Source organism: Emydura macquarii, unplaced genomic scaffold (assembly GCF_026122565.2).
Source record: "Emydura macquarii macquarii isolate MOO-44397 ecotype Brisbane River unplaced genomic scaffold, CSIRO-AGI_Emac_v2 contig_2205, whole genome shotgun sequence".
NCBI classification, from domain to species: Eukaryota; Metazoa; Chordata; order Testudines; family Chelidae; genus Emydura; species Emydura macquarii.
This window is the reverse complement of record NW_027132342.1, coordinates 6,717,691-6,735,780: the sequence shown is the minus strand read 5'-3', so window position 1 is coordinate 6,735,780 and position 18,090 is coordinate 6,717,691. Positions and strand designations below refer to the sequence as shown.

Genomic DNA, 18,090 nt, shown 5'->3' with positions numbered 1-18,090 from the left:
AAAGCCTCCGTTCCCAGGCTGATGGTCTGTGGAATATCAGATCAAAATTTATGTCAGAAGTACCCGGGGCGGTCACATACTACTAGTGCTTTGGGGGAAACTTCTTGAATTGAATACAGACAAATCCAGACCCAATTTTAATGCTTCATTTCTTGGTGAAGGATAGTGAGGGTACCCTAATTAAAAGAAAATGTGCAAATGAATTTCCCTTGCTCAGTACTTGGATTTAGGAGAATGGATAATACCATATGTTAACTACTCTGCCTATGTGAATAGAGTGCCTTGGGCAGGGATTACCCCCTTGATGATTAGTACCCTTTTAAAATCTCTCTCTCACACACACACACACACACACCGCCCCCAACGAAAAGCAACATTGGAAAATGTCTGTTTCCATGCATGGCTGGAAAATCTTAACTACTGGAAATGAAGAATCATTAGGAGAATTAAGCACTTTTAGAAGTTGATTTTATTTGTTCATAAGGTCTGCATGTTACAAGAAGCATATGTTTAATTGCTGTGGAGAAAAACTCATTTCACTTTTGGAAGATCAATGAATTAGCTCCAGAAACGGACAGTAACTAGAAAGCCCACATATGCACACAGTATGCAGTTTTTCTACTGCTGGAAGTTAACATTCGTAGATTACAGATCCTTGAGATCTTTCTGGATGCTCCACAATGTATCTGCACTCTTCTTGAGTTGAGCCACCTCTTCATCCTTCAGCTTTTGGTTGATGACACTTGTCAATCCAGAGGCATTTAACACACAAGGAAGGCTCAAGAAGACTTCGTTCTCAATGCCATACATGCCCTGCCACAAAAACAAGAAGTAGATCAAACAGAATCTTAACAACCAAAAATCTGCTTTCAGTTACAATTAAATCAGATTAAACCCATTGACCTCAAAAGTTATTTTAGAGTTGCACCAACGTGATTGAAAATACCATTTGCCCTTCAGCTGCAAATATAGCTAGATAGAAACCCTTACATTAAATGACTGGCATTCCTGAGGTTGGCTTTGAGATGGAAGAAGCAATAGTTCAAAATGCCCACAACCTCTGCTCTGTCAGAGGAACTAGAGCTGGCTGGTGCAGCCCCAAAAACATGCACAGCTGTCCTGGGAGATGTTGATTTAGCTTCTTGCCTTGCCAACCTTTGCCATGAAGATCCTATGGCATCCCAGCTGGAATTTTAGGGTTATTTTCTCTTTGGGACAAATCCTCCTTCAGGTTCAGCTGCATTCCATCCGAGACAAATTTGGCCCACAAATCACATTTTGCATTGGGTAAAGGCAATACGTTCTCTTCACAATTCCCCATGTGGGGGAAGGGAGAGAAGGGAAAAGTCAGCTCAGCTGGTAGACTTTAAATCTACAATAACAATCTGCATTATAACACTACTGCTAGTTCTTTTCAAGTTCAGAGTAGTATCATTTTACAAGGCTTCCTTCACTAAGAATTTAGCAAATTCAATAGACTCCATGCATATATAATGTGGTCATCATACGAGAATAAGCTCAGCAGCCGACTGAATAGTCTCTCTTACCTTTACCATGGTTGACACTGGGTGAACCCGGCACAGATTTTTCAGCATGGACTCAATGAGATCAGCAACGCTTAAGCCAATGGCCCAGTTTGTGTAACCTTTAAGTTTTATCACTTCATAGGCACTAAAAGAAAGTTGCAGAATACACAATTATATATATTAAGGTGGTGTTCAAGACATTCTCTGAATACTACATCAATCCTGTTGTAACATTTAAAAATGTTTGAAGTATAGCAATACATTTAGTTACATAACTTAATATCCTTAATATTTTAGCATTGGGAGATGAGTGGAATTTGCATAATCCATATTTTCAATATATAAATCCAATTATACTAGTGCTGGATATTATCATTATTAGAATATATAGTGTATAAAAACAGGATGCTGCTTTGTGATGGTAAGCAGAAAATATAAAACACAAAGATGTGACTGGCCAGATTCTTCACTTAAATCAATGGAATCATTGCAGCTAAGAATTGGAATGATACTTTCTAGCTAATAAATGTAACACATTTTTATATAAACTTTTAAAAAGTCAGCACTACACACTATGTACATATTGAACACACCAATACTTTTAACGTTGGCATTTCTGGACACTTTACAAAAGCATTATCCTCATTGTACAAATGGGGCAAATGAAGCAGAGAGGGGGTAAAGTGACTTGCCCAACTTTATACAGGAAGTCAAGAAGAGAGCCAGACACAGAATCCAAATTTTCTGACTCCATTTCTTCTACTCTTCCCACATGACCGTGCTGCCTCTCTATAAACACACACACTCTGAATCTGCAAATCCTGCATTAGTCTTTACTCATATAATTAGCTGTCCCATCAATGCCAATGGGACTAATCCAGTGAAGGACTACTCTTATGAGAAAGCACTTGCTGGATGTGGCCCTGTAAGAGTTGGGGATCATCTACAGACAGATGTTGTCCTGGTTTAACTGAAGGTATAATGTTAAACCGATTTACTTAAACCAGTTTAACTCAGTGTTTAGATCAGGTCTTACATTTGCAAATGGAAACACCCAAAGGCATGTACAGTCAAGATCTACTGACAGTGATTAAGGTGGAAAAAAAGTGCTATAACCACTTGCAATGCCACACTCCACCTTATTCCCCATTCACTGTACCTTTCAACCACCTGCTTGTGGACTTCCTTCCAATTCTCATGGTCTCTGTCAGTACCCAGGGCCGGGTTAAGTTCCTGGAGGGAAACACCTGCCACATTCACTCCACTCCAAACAGCCACTGTAATGCACGTCAGAGAAAGCATGTAAGTTTCAATTATGATTCCAATTCCCCCACCTCCACTTTGTTCAGGTTTTGGCCTTTTAATTGATAGGCAAAGTATCGGCTAACATGGTATTGTATCTGTTGTTATTATTTCACTGTACTGGGTCCAAAGAGCTCTGGTAGGTGAGACAGGAGAATGCTATAAAATGATTAGCATCATATCAGTCAGTATTTTAATTACAAAGTTCTCTGCCTTTTGAAGGATTAACAACTTGCTCTTAACATTTACTTTGGGTTGAAATCAGGAAGACAGTTTCTCACCCTAATGCAGCCTTTCATTCTATTTAAAGTGAATTTAGTAATGTGGTATTACACCACCGTGGTTTTGGCTCTACAGTGGCTAGTTTCTAGGAACACATGAAGCCCAAGGGTAGTGACCACACATACATTCACAAGTACAAGGTCTAGTCTGTTTTACATGTTTTATTAAAGTTACAATTAAAGTTCTGATTACCCATACATGTAGAAACTCAGAAAAGACCTACGCACAAGTTACAAATAGAGTTACAGTCACATCCTCCTAGATGGTGTCAGGGTCTGATGAGTCTCTTTCTCATGGATTGACCATAAATAGAAGGATGGTTCTGGCTGGAGTTTCCCAGAGGGAGCTTATTTTTCCCAGTTTAGGCACCCTCTTTTTATAATGTGATTCTGACTATACCTGATTAGCATTTACATGCACAACGCATCCTGCGGTTAGGGCATGTGTTAGAGAAATGTGATTACTGAGTATCTTGTAAGCAAAAAATTATTCTTACTGCTAATTTTTCACAATACCACCCATTGGCACATCTTACTTACTTATGTCAAGCATTTCTTAAGCTAATGGCCTAGTATGGCTAAGCTAACATCTTACAGGCCTCAGTTCGTAGGCCCTGCATTTCAGTCCTACTTACTTAGATGCCTAATGTATATTTATCCCTTCTAACTCTTGATCAATCTTATACTTCTATACTCCTACAATTTAAACTTATATATAATCATTGTATATTGAATAACACATCATATGAGTTAATCATATCACCACACAATAAATGAATGATAAAATGAACTAACTGGCTACACTAGGAAATGGATATTTGCCTCACCTTAACTGTCCAACCTCAAAAAATAGATACTGCTTTGGGATGAATTGACAAGGTGGCAGCAGAGAGAAATAAGTGCTTGATGATTGACACAGAGGCACTGGGTTCTGCCTCCAAGAAAGCTCCTCACTCACCCTCCTGAATGTAGAGAATGCAACACATCTATCTACAAGGAAGAGGGTTCATGTGATCCCCAGAATGGTGATTCCCTTATATAACACAAATTTCAGTGGCAAGGGAGAAAGAACTCCTCTGATCAATTAAGGTCAGGGGAACTCTGATAAATACTGCAAAGGAAAAGCAGCCATGCACAGAAGCAGTAAGTATTATCACAGTGTTTCCATACAATCAACCAAATTTTGCTCTGTTATGGAACTGCACGCTGGTGTCTATAAACCCAGAAGTTGGTCTTCTGTTTATTATTATCCTTTATGATTATTCTCTTTACATAGTATTGAGAAATATACATCAAAATATTGTTTGTATTTGACTTAAATCAGAATTTCTCAGCATTTTGGGGGATTTACAACAACAGAAACTCTGCTATTAACCTGCAGATAGTAAATATTGCAGTCAAAAAAGCGTGTTATTGCAAATCACAGGCTATGATACACAGGCAACTACTGAGTGACCAAAGTCAAACTGAACAATAACTCTTAAGCTTCAGGCAGAAGGAAGTGCTGGTATTTTCAAACAGGATTTAAACTACATATCTTCCATTATTTTAAATGGAAGATATGTAGCTAAACCCCCTATGATGCTTTGAAAATCTTAATTGCAGTCATTGTTGTGGGACACAGAGGTTTTTGTATTTATATATTTATTAAAGCTGGCATTAGCTGTTAGTGATCCATACTTTAACATAAGCCACCAGAAAAGAATGTAAGAGGGGGAAGTGTGAGACACTGAACAGTTGTTTTATTTTTTTCAATCATTTGAGAAATTAGATCTGGTACTCCCACATACACAGAAAACAGGATCAGCATGTACCAGCTCTTTCAGGACTTTCCAGGCTATTTATCTGTGTTCTCTCATTCCAAAAGACAGTAGAAGTGCTCCTTACCACTAGAATCACCATGTTCTCCTAAAATCCAGCCATGGCAGCTGGTGGGGTGAATGCCAAGTTTTTCAGCCATCAGATGGCGAAATCTAGCTGAATCTAGATTGCAACCACTTCCAATCACACGGTGTTTAGGCAGCCCACTTAGCTTCCATGTGACATAGGTCAATATATCCACTGGGAAAGAGAATAAAGACAGTGAGTAAAACTGATTAACTTAGCCACATACAGATTTACCTATATTATTGTGACAGGGTAGCCACTTACAAGCCAGAGGGACAGAGAGTGCAGCTGGGTTCACTTGTATAAAGTATTTCGGACCTAACCGGAGTGAAGGATAGGAGGGCTTATCTCACTTACGGAATCTTGAGGCTCTGTCTGCAGTTATAAAAGCCTCTTTTTAGGAGCTCACTGGAGCGCATGTCCTAGAGGCTAAAACCAGGGGTGGTTTCTCCTTGGTATGGCTGGAAAGAGATTGGGTCCCTTGAGCACAGGAACTGAGTTAGGCTGGTTTAATATTCCAGGGAGTTTGTTGTGTTTGGAGATCTTGCCTTCCACTTGAGAATCAAGCTTAAATGTGCCTCAAGTAAATGGATTTATAGTAAAACATACTTGAATTTTCAAAAGGCACATTTCTTGTTTTGTATTATTTGCATGGCATTCTGTGCATGAAAAACGAGATACTTCTGCATAAAACTGTCTTTGGACTAGGACTGCCTAATTTATCATCACATCATGGCACTCAGGGACTTATAAGCACTGGACTGCTTGGGGCTACTATATTTTCAGGTAGCTCATAAATTAATGAGCTATTTGGGAATGGTCCAAAAAATCCAAATACAAAACAAACAATCTAAAGGAGTTTGACAAAAGGTACAGAAACTATAACAGCAACACAGAAATGCAATAGCAATGACAAATCCTGCCTTAGAACCAGGTGACAGGACTTCAAAAGGCCAATAGTTTGTTTCAAGAGTTACATAACTTGCAAAACTCAGGTCCCAAATGCCTGTAGTGCATACAGGGTGCAAGTTATTGCTCCACAAACGATGGCCCATACCCTGAACCACCAGGGTTACACAAACAGCTACCGTGCAGATCACTCCCAATCCTACCAAGGATCATCTATGCAAAACGTGGGGCAGAATGCCACAGACAGACATCCTAAGCCCTGGGGAGCAGGCACCCAGACCCACCCTAATGTTCCTCCAAAGTCCCAGCCACAGAAGACTAGGGAAGTAGGAGCTCTACAAGTTTGGAGAAAGCACAGGGCACAGTAAAAACAAAAACAAAACAAAACAAAACAAAACAAAAAACCAACATACAGTTCTCCTTTCCCAGCACTTGTTTTTGTCCTAAGCGAGAGCCAATTTAATCCATTTGATAAACAGGAATTTGAAACTGCCATCTATATTAAGCTGTTGTAGTTGTGTTTTACCAGAAGCTTAAAAAAAAAAAAAAAAGTGCTTGTGAAAAGGTGCACCTCTGGTTCTAGAGAATATCTAACGTTATTTTAAGAATGCCCACACTTCTTAACTGATGGCACATTCTGAAAGAACCTGAGCAGAATAGCCAGCACAGTGTGCCATTTCTCTCTCTCAGGTATTTCTGGTGTCTATAAAGTGGTATTAATGACCAGCTTGGATCCTCCAGTGCAAAAGCTATAGTATGAGCATGTACAATCAGTTTAACTGAATATTTTGTATCCTAACGCACTCTCTGGTATGTATTTATTCAAATGTTGCTATTCTAACTTTTCTTCCCTGGTTGACCTCAGTAAAAGCTAAACTCAGGCATGTGCAGAACAGAAATCCAGGATGTCTGAAGTTTGTCCTCAATGCACAAATTTTCCTGAAATTATATTCAAAGAAATTTTTAATTTTACATTTCAATATTGTTTTTGTGATCAGTCAATGATGTACATTCAAGCTGGATTTGTCACTCAGATTGATAAGCCATATTTTTGCATCTGGATGCTTAGGTGCTCATAAAAGCTACAATTAAACAAGTTTACTAAAATGAATTATTGAAATTGCACCTTCTTTCACATTCCTGGGGTTCTGAACCAGGCTGCTTAAACTACCAGCAGCTTTTAAGCCAATATACATAAAGCTTTGAAACATGTTTAATGTCAAGCATGGTTTTCAAACACAGTTCAAAGTCCTGCGTGCACAAGGCAGCCACAGTAAATGTAAATCATGTTTGCATTTCACCACTAGTAGCTATTGCCACAGACCTCTCTATACAGAAAACGCACACATTTCTACATACTTTTTACTGTAAGTAAGTAACTAGGCAGAACTTATTTTTACGGTTAATCAAATAAAAGGTCAATTATACAAAACTCATGAATTCTATGTCATAAATTAAAACACTGTTTTACCTGGGTTGGAAACTACAAGTATGGTGCAATTTGGACTATACTTCATAATCTGAGGAATAATAAATTTGAAGACATTGACATTCCTCTGGACCAGGTTGAGGCGACTCTCTCCTTCTTGCTGACGAACTCCTGCAGTTACTACCACAATTTTCGAATTAGCAGTGACAGCGTAATCTACAGAGGAGAGGGGGGGGAAAATACAGAACAGAGTTCAATGAAGTCAATATCAAGAGTAATGTGTAAATACAGACCACCCTAACTAACTCCATGTGTGTAAAATACTCAGGCCAGAAATGAAAAAATGTTCAATCTCAATAGATCCACACCATTTCTTCAAGGAGAATGCTGTTATCTTCAGATCAGGACATAGGGATTTAGGGTTCTCTTCTTAACTTTGCAACTGATTTGCTCTGTAGCCTTGGATAAGTCATTTAGCCTTTCTGTATCTCAGCTTCCTCACCTACAAAATAGGGTATTTTCTCTACCTTCCAGAGGTTCGAAGTTTCACTAATATTTGTTTTATTAATTTTGGTTGAAATACACTGGAGACAAAGTTCATAATATTAATTAGTGATGGGTAAAAGGGGGAGAAATTTAGATTGTGAAAAATCAAACTAGTTCCAGTTTTAGCTGAACTCCCCAAGGTTGTTTAAAACTGTTATCTGCTCTTTTCCCCTAAGTCTTAACCTAAGCCTCAACTTTCACAGGTGGCATCAAGCTCTCCGTTTGTTGCCATAATGCAAGGCCTTGCGTGGGTTCCCATAGTTGTATAAATTTATAGTATATTTGTATTTTAAAAGAAAGATCGAAGTTTACCTTTGTCTGCCACAATCTTATGAGTTTGGAGGAACAAGCTCCCATGTTGCAGATCCATCATTTCTCCTTTTAGTTTGTCTTCCAAAACATCAACCAGAGCAAGCTCATCACAAAGACCCTATGTAGTGGTGGTGGGGGGAGAGGAATACAATATTGACATCATACAAAGGGTCCACTATGCAATATTATTTTACTATTTTTCAAAGCTTCCCTTGTTGAGTTAAACTACATCGTTACATTTCATATGGAGCTCTTTACAGAGTATATTAATGTCACACGCTGGTAAAGCATCTCTTCTGATTCACTAGAGCTAAAATGGGAGCATGATACAGTTCAGATGGCGACTGTAGGGACACATATTAGAATTAAAATACAGCAAAACACACTCCAGTAGCAAAAGTTTTATAAACCCTTATTAAAGCACAGTGAGAGTTTACTAGTCAAGTTATATTTCCCACTCTCTGTTCAGACTGAAAAGACACAAATCCTTATTCGGAGCTTTCCCGTTGTCATTAAGGCACTTCATGATTTAGCTATTTACTTAGAAAAATATGCTGAACTCTCTGTACTAGTTGTAAAAGTCACACTCTGCTCTATATCCAAGCAAGACAGTATTTCAAATATTTTCCCCAGATTTTAGATAGAAAATGCACATTGCAACAGTTACCTCAAATTAACATTCAGTGACAGAAAACTGCTTCAACCAATTTAATCAAAGATTGAATTAAAGATGTACATGGTCAGAGTTTTCACAAAAAACATTCATGATATTTTAACCAGCTATACAAATCAGAACCCTTCCTAATACTCCCCCCCAGGACTGCTAAAACAGTGTCAATTTGTTAAACTGAAACTCAGCCACTTTTGGTAGTTGTCCAGCAGAAGAAGATTGAAAGATTGTCTCAAAGTTCTCCCACTCCCCAAACTTTGAGATTATGGAGAGGTGAGATAAGACACTTTCTACTCCAGTGACTAAAATATCAGATGCTTTTAGTATTTAATCTATCCTCTGACAAATACACTGGATTGTGGAAATGGTGGTTTGGGGTTTTTTTGTTTTTGAAACTTTGGCATAACTTGTATAGCTTGTCATGCCAATAAAGGACATCGAAACTCAGTTCAAGACTTCTACTATGGCCTATGTGCCTAAGCCCAATTAAAAAGGGGCATCTAAGTCACTTAGGTGCTTCTGAAAATTCTACCCTTGAGCAAGCATCTCTGCTTTGTTTGCTCCTCTACAAAATTGATAATAGGTCCCTGTGTCATTATGAGGCTTGACTGGTTAATGTTTGCAAAGTGCTTTGAAAATAAAAGGAGTTTAAGCACACAACACATGATATCTATATCTTTAAAAGGTATCTCAAATCAGTAACACAGCATGTGCTTAGATAAATTTACAAGTACATATTTTAAAATCATGTTAGTGACAAAGCAATCTTTTATTGCAGTCAGAGCAACTTCTTACCTTAGCCAACATCACCAACTGTTGCAGGAAAATTCCCAGGGCTTGTATTCAAGTTTTGTTTTATTTTAAAAATCACTTACAGGGCCAGATTCTGACCTCATTTATAAGAATGAACAAGAATTAACTCCACTGAAGTCAGCGGTATTAGATTTGCTTAAAAGTGAGTGAAATAAGAATTAGGCCTATAAAATCTACATGTATGTTCTTTTAAAGATCTAGGATATGTATCAGGAATAGCTCCAATGGCTTTGCTGGATTTATACTGGTGTATTCTAGCGAGGAATATGGCTCACTCAGATGAATAAAGTCTACAAGATAAGACCCAGATACAGCGTAACTTGAAATACTTTTGCCCAGAGCTCTCAAGGACTTCTTATTTCTAACTGGATCAAACTCACACCACTCACATGTATTTTAAATGAGATGCTACCCCAGAAAAATTTAACTCTAAGCTATAACTTTAATAATTTCACACAAACTGGTGAATTTGATACAACTAAAAAGAATCTAAAACTTATTGCCCGTACATCTGATTTTAAGAGAATATTGGAAGTACTGGGTAAGTGCAAGATTTAGACTACGGCTTAACTGAAGGCAGCATCCATTTTGCTGAGTCCAACAGTCTATGAGTTCATTAAAGCAAGGCAAAATTAAGATGACTAAACGCCCACAAACAGTTTGTTACAAACATGTTTTTAATTCCAACTGGAATTTGTGAGGAAGAGATGCCAATTCTGAGCAGAGATGCTGGAGGCAGCCATCTTGAAGGAAAATGATGCCATTTGTACCACTGACAGAGTGGAAGCCCAGTGAAAGGGACTAAATCCACCCTGCTATAAACTGGCTTACAATTATGGGCCAATTTCTACCATTAGTTATAACATACAACTCACATTGACTTCAGTGGCTTACATTGACTGTAATTATGAGGGCAGAATTTGACCCTGCAAAGAGTTCTTATGACTATACACCAGTATCCATCCTTCTTTAATAAAGAGGTTAACAGTCACTGCCACTGGGTTCCCACTCTGCCAGTTTTAGATTTCATTGCTTTTAAGCAAGAAAGCTGCTGAGTTCAGACCAAGAACGACAATCACAATGGTTTTTTTTTTTTTTTTAAAACATCCTGAGGATATCCATGGTGCACTAATGATTCAGTATGACATTTCACACTTCCACATTATCTAACTTTTACTTTTTATATCTATTTGTAACATGCAAAATAACTAAACGTTTTAATTGCATTTATGACATCTGTGTCTAGTTAGTTTCACTGTTTCCCTTGCATGGTCCCTCAGTTTCTCCCTTGCTGAGAAGGCATCTACTAAACATTTACAGGGCAGGAGAAAAAACACTTGAACAGTGTTAAATTAATTTTTTAAAGTTACCCCCATGACATTCTGATACAGTGCTCTTAAAATAGTACTGTATCAGAAACAATACAATTTCTTAGATTTTTTTTTTTTTTTAAAGTCAAGTCAACAGAAAATGGATCAGTATTTCCTCCCTAAAATCATGGCTTAGTACCCTGTCTGTTTTCTTATATGCAGATGATATGGGTCTATTATAACAAACATCAGTGGGACTAAAGCATATATTAAATTCATTTGGTTTATACTGGCAACAGGAGGGGCCTTTCACTGAATTACTCCAAAACTAAAATAATCGATTTTAGTCGAAGATGGAGGTTGCATAAATGGAAGATTGTTGGGCAATATAGTCAACAAATTAGTTCTTTCCCCTACCTGGGTTTCTGGTTCTCACAAAACGGGTTGTGAGATAAACACATTCAGATAACAAAAGAGAAGAACACAAATTCAATGCAAGCTGTGTTACATTACACCAAGAATTATGGGAGAAACTTAATTGTGTCAGCCTTTAGTGTTTGAGGCCAGCTGTACATCCAAATTTTGTACAGTGCAGACATATGGGGTTGGGATGATGCCACTGGACTGGAAATGATCCAAAACAATTTCTTAGGAAGATTCTTGGTTTCATAAATAATATTACAGCTACTCTTCTTAGAGTACCTTCGTCACTGCCCTAAATGCCAGAGACGTAATGGGAGACTGACTAACTAACTCTTCTTTGAGCCGATAGCAAAGCCAAAAATTAATATTACTCTTTTATAATACGCACCCACAGCATTTGCCAAGGTTATGCTTACAGGAACAGCTCAGTCAGGCTTTTACACGTAAACTTCCTCAGAGTATATTTGAAATTATTTGCATTCTCTAGGCCTCTCAGAATTGGAAATGATTTTTAAAAATGTGAAATCCCTAATCAAATTGAGATTACTGGATATTAATAAACACTGCAGTTGTTTCCATTACAAAGATGTCACCTTGGTTTCCCCTTGTTAAAAAGTCTCATTGGTATGCCATATATTTAGCAAGTTAGGAGGGCTTTACAGCTCTACATTTTCAATCTACGCAGACAGTTTACTTAGAAGGTGGATACACTGGCACTGAAAAATGTAACCATCTTTATCCATGTGGCTCTGGACAGGGGGAAGACTTACCCCTTTATTTATTATATTGTAATTTGTATTGCCCTGGAGGTCAAAACGTCTTTCCATGTTTTTGTCTCAGATGCCTTTTTCTACAATCTCTTAGAAAACAGAATATTATTAGGACCTGCAATGTATCTGTGATCCAAGCAGTTGCCCTATTTGCTAAAATAAAGAAAAGGAAATTGGCAAGACAATTATATGCTTTAATTGGTTCATATGCTTTTTAATTTGCATTTATGTGTATTTGCGATATGTAAAATTCTGGATTTTGCTTTAAGTTTTACTGTAATACTGTATTTTTGGTGTATTGGCCTATGGCTAAGTCACTGTTAATTATTAACTTTACCAGTTAAGTTTGTGTCCCTTAAATACATTCTAAAGGTTTAATAGTATGTGCATGGATTTGGGCCCTGATCCTGTAAACTTTCTATGCAGAAACTGCCTATAGAGAGCAATTTGCAGGATCAGGTTCTTCAGGACAGATTTTTAAAGATATTTAGGGGGATTTTCAAAAGTGCCTAAGCACCTGTCTGCATCTTTGGGAAAACTATATACTTTTCAAAATCTGACCCTAAATAACTAAGACCCTGATTCAGGAAATGACTTAATCGTATGTTTAAATCCGTCCCCATTGACTTCCAGTGGCACACAAGCACATTTAAGTTCTTTTCTACAAGGGACTTTAGAGCCAAATTAATTTAAAGATCTAGGTGCTTTAAGTTGCAGAGATAGGATTTTGAAAATTTCACTAAATGCCTATCTGCATCTTTAGGTGCTGAAATACCTTTTAAAATCTGGCCCTTAATTCCTAATTGATTTTTCAAATATAAAGAAAGAAAAAAGGAAACAGCTACTGCAGACTTTTGCCTACTAAAAACACACACACAGTGTCAAATTCTGACGTCCTTACTGAGTTTTTAAGTCAGTCCTTCAACAGGCAAATATCTGATAAACTTCAATAGGAGATCTGCCTGAATACAGCCAACATGAAACTAGAATCATGATCTGAAAATTTGGCACTAAATTTTAGCTACTTTAAAAATTCTACAGTGAAAGTTAGACAGATAGGCAATAAGAGCTTAATCCAAAGCCTACTGAAGTCAATGGAAATCTTTTCATTTTGGGTCTTGAATCAGGCCCTGGATGAATCAAGAAAGTAGTAAGTTGAGTGTGTATATTTTTGGTGTCCACCGCATATTTGACAATGATTTCTGGCCTGTCCCCATTAAGTTCTTTCCCCATTCTGATGGCCCTGCTATCAAGTAGTGGACTCTGGACTCATTTCCCAAATGACTCAACAACAAAATAAGTTTGGCAAGGGATTGCAGACCAATTGTACACAAAGCCAACGTGGCTGCTGCCTGCAACGTAGGCAACTTTGGAAAAAGACAATCAGACCTTTTCCTGAACATGAGACAACTATAAGAGTCAGAGAGGAGAGAAACTGGGAACAAATGCAATGAAAAGATGAGCATGAAACAGAGGGGTTACCTGGTCATTTAGGAGAAATGCACAAAATGAATGATACTATTTTCACATCAGTCTGTCATATTTATCTCCATTTTCACACAAAGAAGTCAATTAGATTTTGTAGCACATTAAAATTAAGAATACTTTAGCACCATATTGTTCTTGAACTGTACCTTTCCAAGAATGCTGATGGCACATGCCATACCAACTTGGCCAACTCCTACTACGGTGATCTTATTGTTAGGGGTGGTGGGTTCTGCTGCAATTGCTGTAATCAGTTTATCTTGTAAAGTAGCCATTGTATTCTGCAAGAAAATAGAGACACATAAAACCCTGTAAATTAAACCCAATCACATTTCCCAATCCTTCATATTAAAAAGATAGCTATTTTAGTCTCCAATGCTGAAGTTTACAAATATAAGTCCATATATAGATATACCTCTCCAAGTTACTGAAAACTGTAGTTTATATAACACACTATGGGCAGACACATTAGTGTTGTCAGCATGGTCCAATTCTATTTCAAATAGTTACACTCCACCCACCTAAAATTCTCACTTCAATTTCATTTGGATACAAATGTTCTTTTTCCTCTCTGTATGCACTGTAGCTGTGAAGTGTTAGAAAGCTGCTGCATGATAATTGCATTTCAGTGGTGGGTTATGGAATATTTATAAGTTTGTAAATCCTTTAAAGCCTTCTGTATGGAAGGCATGGAATAAGTAGCGTCGCTTACCTAAATGTCTCCCCACTGTCCCCTTCACTGCACATACATGGTAAGTCTTTTTTGCATTCGTGGCTTTAAGTAAAAATGTTAATATTCCAGTCCACTGGTATGTAATAAACTGTGCAGAACTGAGCTAACATGGCATTCATTTTTATTTGGCTTCAGAGATCCATGTTGCTCAACCCATAGATTATGCAATAGTACCACTGAGTCCTGTCTTTTATCCTCTAATCCTCTCACTTTCTTCCCTTCCCATAACAAATATTTAAACAGCCTCTAAATTAGGTACCTGTTTTGGACACTCATACACCAATATATATTTGCAAACAGTGACCCTGGTTCTGCAAGGTGCTCCATGTGAGCTAACTCATGCACGTGAATGAAGTTCTTGTGATGACAACAGGGGACTGGAGCCAGAATTTGTAATTGTTAGCTGAGCAACTAGCTATCTATGTGACCTGTGTGTATGAATGTGCCAGTCCATAGAAACAAGTCAAAATTTGTGATTACCCAAAAGATTTTGGGACCCAAAAATTAGCAGTTGCTTTGGAAAATTTGTCCCAATGCTCATGTATTTCTCATGATCCACATGCAAGTCAAGAGCAAAACACAGTCTTAAAATCAACAGATGCACTGAAGGCAAGAACTCCTGCATCATTTCTCCATCTATAGAGTTCTCAATGTACAATTTTCAAGGAAGTATTTCCTAAGGCATACTGTGAACCAGAGAGGGGAAATAAAACCAGATAAAAAGATTCATTTTATAGAAATAGAGTTGCTTCTTTCTCCTTCATATGTTGCAGAAATTGAAAGGTGTGTACTGAGTCAGGGGATTACTGGAAGAGAGAGGAAGGCCTCCTGGTTAAGACATCTGAAGGCTACCCTGGAAAACTAAATTCTATCCCTACCTCTGCCACAGAGCTCCTGTGTGATGCTGGGCAAGTTGCTTAAACTAACATTTTCACAGGTGGTCGCTAAATGCGTGTTCCCCATTTTCTGCACAGCCAACATGAGACATGTGGTCCCAGGTTTGCAGAAGGGCTGAACATTCACAACTGCAAGTAAACTTGACTGTTTTGAACATACCAAGCGCAATAAAAATGCCAAATACTCCACCAATAAATAAATCAGGCCCTCGGTATCTCAGGATAGACACCCAAAATTAGTGAGCACTTTTGACAATGTTGGCTTTAACCTGTCTATGCCTCAGTTCCCCAGCTGTAAAAGGAGGGCAATGACGCCATCAATTCTCACAAGGCTGTTGTAAAGATAAAATACATGAATGTTTGTGTAGCACTCTGATTCTATGGGGAGAGCACCATAGAAACACTAAGCAGGAGATTAATAATGTTGTGTTCAGCACAGGATTTGGATGAAATGCAGTAAATAAGGCCCCACAGTGCATGAAGAGAAGGTGAAACGTGGAACAGCTCCCCATTCAGGAGTCCTGGGGAAAAATAGTATATAATCATGTAATTAAAGGCTGTATCATAATGCATACCGACAAGGGAGTTGGATTAAAGTAGCATGGCCAATCTTAATTTTGCAGATTCCTAATGTTACCAAACTCGGTGTTTTGTGTAGTTTTTTGTTCACTGGTAACAGCAAAAAGACAGCAGCTCTTTGAGGCAGGGTCTGTGTGCTTAAAAAGCACCTAGAGTTAATGCCCAAAACGTGCCATCTAAACAGCACCTAATTCTGAACTAGAAGGGAGGTGGCAACAGTCAATGGGGGAGCAGGTCGGGGCACACGGGGTTTCAGGGCCCGTCGGGAAGGGTGGAGGGAGGCGGCTGCTGTTCTTCTGAGTCACGCAAGCTGTTGCACGAGGGCCTGCAGGCGTCGTGCGGCGTGCGTCAAAGAGCAGCAGGATGTGGTTTGCTCGGCGGCTAGCAGCGAGCCCGGTTCCCGCCATCACCCCCAACCCGAGGCCCGAGAGGTGGCGTCCTCAGCCGGGGCTTTGGCTACGGGATAACTTTTTCGACGCCTCTCCTGTGTGCTGTCCCAGGTGCAGGCTGCTTCCCCCGGTCCCAAAGGGTCGCCCAGGCAGGTCCCACCCTTGCACTCAGCTCTGCTACCCGCACTCCCAGCGACCAGCACCAGGCGCAGAGGGCGCGCGCCCGGCTTCCCACGCGGCTCCGGGCCGCCCGCGGAGCTGCCGGGCGCGCACTCAGGCCGGCTCCCGTCCTGTCGCGGGCCCGCGCGCCGCCGTGCACGAGCACGCCCGCTGGGCTGAGTGGTGCCGCCAGAGGCCGCTCTCGGGCCGGGCGGTCCCCGGAGACGCGTGTTCGGTCCCCCATTCCGCGCCCTGCCGCTGCGCGCGCCACGGTGCCCAGGGAGGGCTGAGGGAGCGCCCCCTGCACAGCCAGGCCTCGCCGCCCGCGGGGGGGGGAGGAGAGTGAGCGTGTTGGCCTGATGCTGACAGGAGAATCCCCCTCCCCCCTTCCGCAGCCAGGTGGTGGGGGTTCATGCGGGGCTCACTTGTCCGGCCTCTATGGCAGAAAAAAGGGGGCCGGGGGGAGGAGGTCTTTTCACTGCCCTCCCCCCAACCCTGGATGGACACACTGCCATGCCATGCCATGCGAAGAGCGATCTCCCGCCTCCCTCCCCGCGGGGAGCAAGGGCAAAGAGGCTGCGCCCTTCCCCAAGGACTCGAGGTTAACCGGGCCTCGTGCAGTGGGTCGGGGGCAGGGACTATTTCCTGCACCCCCATTGCCCTTTAAATAGCAGCAGGGCAAAGGAGAGAGTCGTCGTCGCCCCCCTCCTCCCCCAGCGCAGTGCAGCAATGCAAAGGGCAGAGGAGAGCCCCTCTCTAAAGCGGGGGGGGGGGGGGGTGTGCCCTGCCTAGAGGCCCACACAGCAGCCCACCCCTATGAAAGGGAAAGGGGGCGGGCTTCGCCCCCTGTCATTAAAGCCCCCGTCCCCACCGCACGATCAGGGGCCAGCACAGGCACGCAGCGCGATACCCACCTGTGTGGGGATGGCTCAGCGGCTGGGATGGATGGATGGCGCAGGCGGCAGCGGTCTGACGTGCGGAAGGAAGGACGGACGGAGCTAAGACAAGTCAGACCCGATCGGCCGCAGGCAAGGGAAGAGGCGGATCCTGCTCAGCGTCGTCTCCTCCGGTTACCCTATTGTGATTGGAAACCCGAGCGCTGCCCGCCCCCAGCCTCACTCAATCCTCTTCAAGGACACACAGGCGCACGGCTGCAGCCTCCCACCACTGCCCGGCCCCAAATTGGCTCCTGGCTGGCTACCCACGCCACGCCGCTCCTTGTCGCTTGGAGTCGGGCAAGGGCCAGGGCTTGTTGGGTCGCCGCCCGCAGGGCTCCACAGGGTGGCTCTCAAGCAGCCTAGCGCTGGCCAAGACGTTTCCAGCTGGAAAGCGGACCTCTCTGCCCCTCAGCTGCAGAAATGAGGCTTTATAAGCCCAGTCACCACCCTGCCAGCTATTAGAGGGCACCCACAAAACCAGTTTGTCTGACCGCCCCCCATCTCCAAACCCTTTCCCTCCTTTCAGGCCTCCCCTGCATTATTGCTTTAACCTTAAACTAGCCTTTTTTTAAAAGCCTCCTTCTCGTGTGACAAATAACTTCACAGGGTAGCAAGGAACTGTTACAGTGCCAGAGATAAGTGTTATGTATTTGTTCCCACATAGGTGTATGCAATTGTGTTTTTTATGCTAATAGATGCCCGTTTTTACCACTACTGGTCAAAAGAGGAGAGG

At 40.9% G+C, this 18,090-nt stretch overlaps 1 protein-coding gene across 1 annotated transcript; it reads right to left on the bottom strand.

The window, feature by feature from the left end:
* Positions 1-451: 451 nt before the first annotated feature.
* On the bottom strand, positions 452-17,491 carry LDHB (lactate dehydrogenase B). Its single transcript, XM_067559244.1, has 8 exons — positions 17,334-17,491; positions 13,813-13,944; positions 8,193-8,310; positions 7,377-7,550; positions 4,997-5,170; positions 2,686-2,803; positions 1,548-1,671; positions 452-813 (listed from the first exon to the last, which is right to left on the bottom strand). The coding sequence occupies exons 2-8, from the start codon at positions 13,936-13,938 to the stop codon at positions 646-648; spliced, it is 1,002 nt and encodes a 333-aa protein (XP_067415345.1). The 5' UTR covers positions 13,939-13,944; positions 17,334-17,491; the 3' UTR covers positions 452-645.
* Positions 17,492-18,090: the final 599 nt, after the last annotated feature.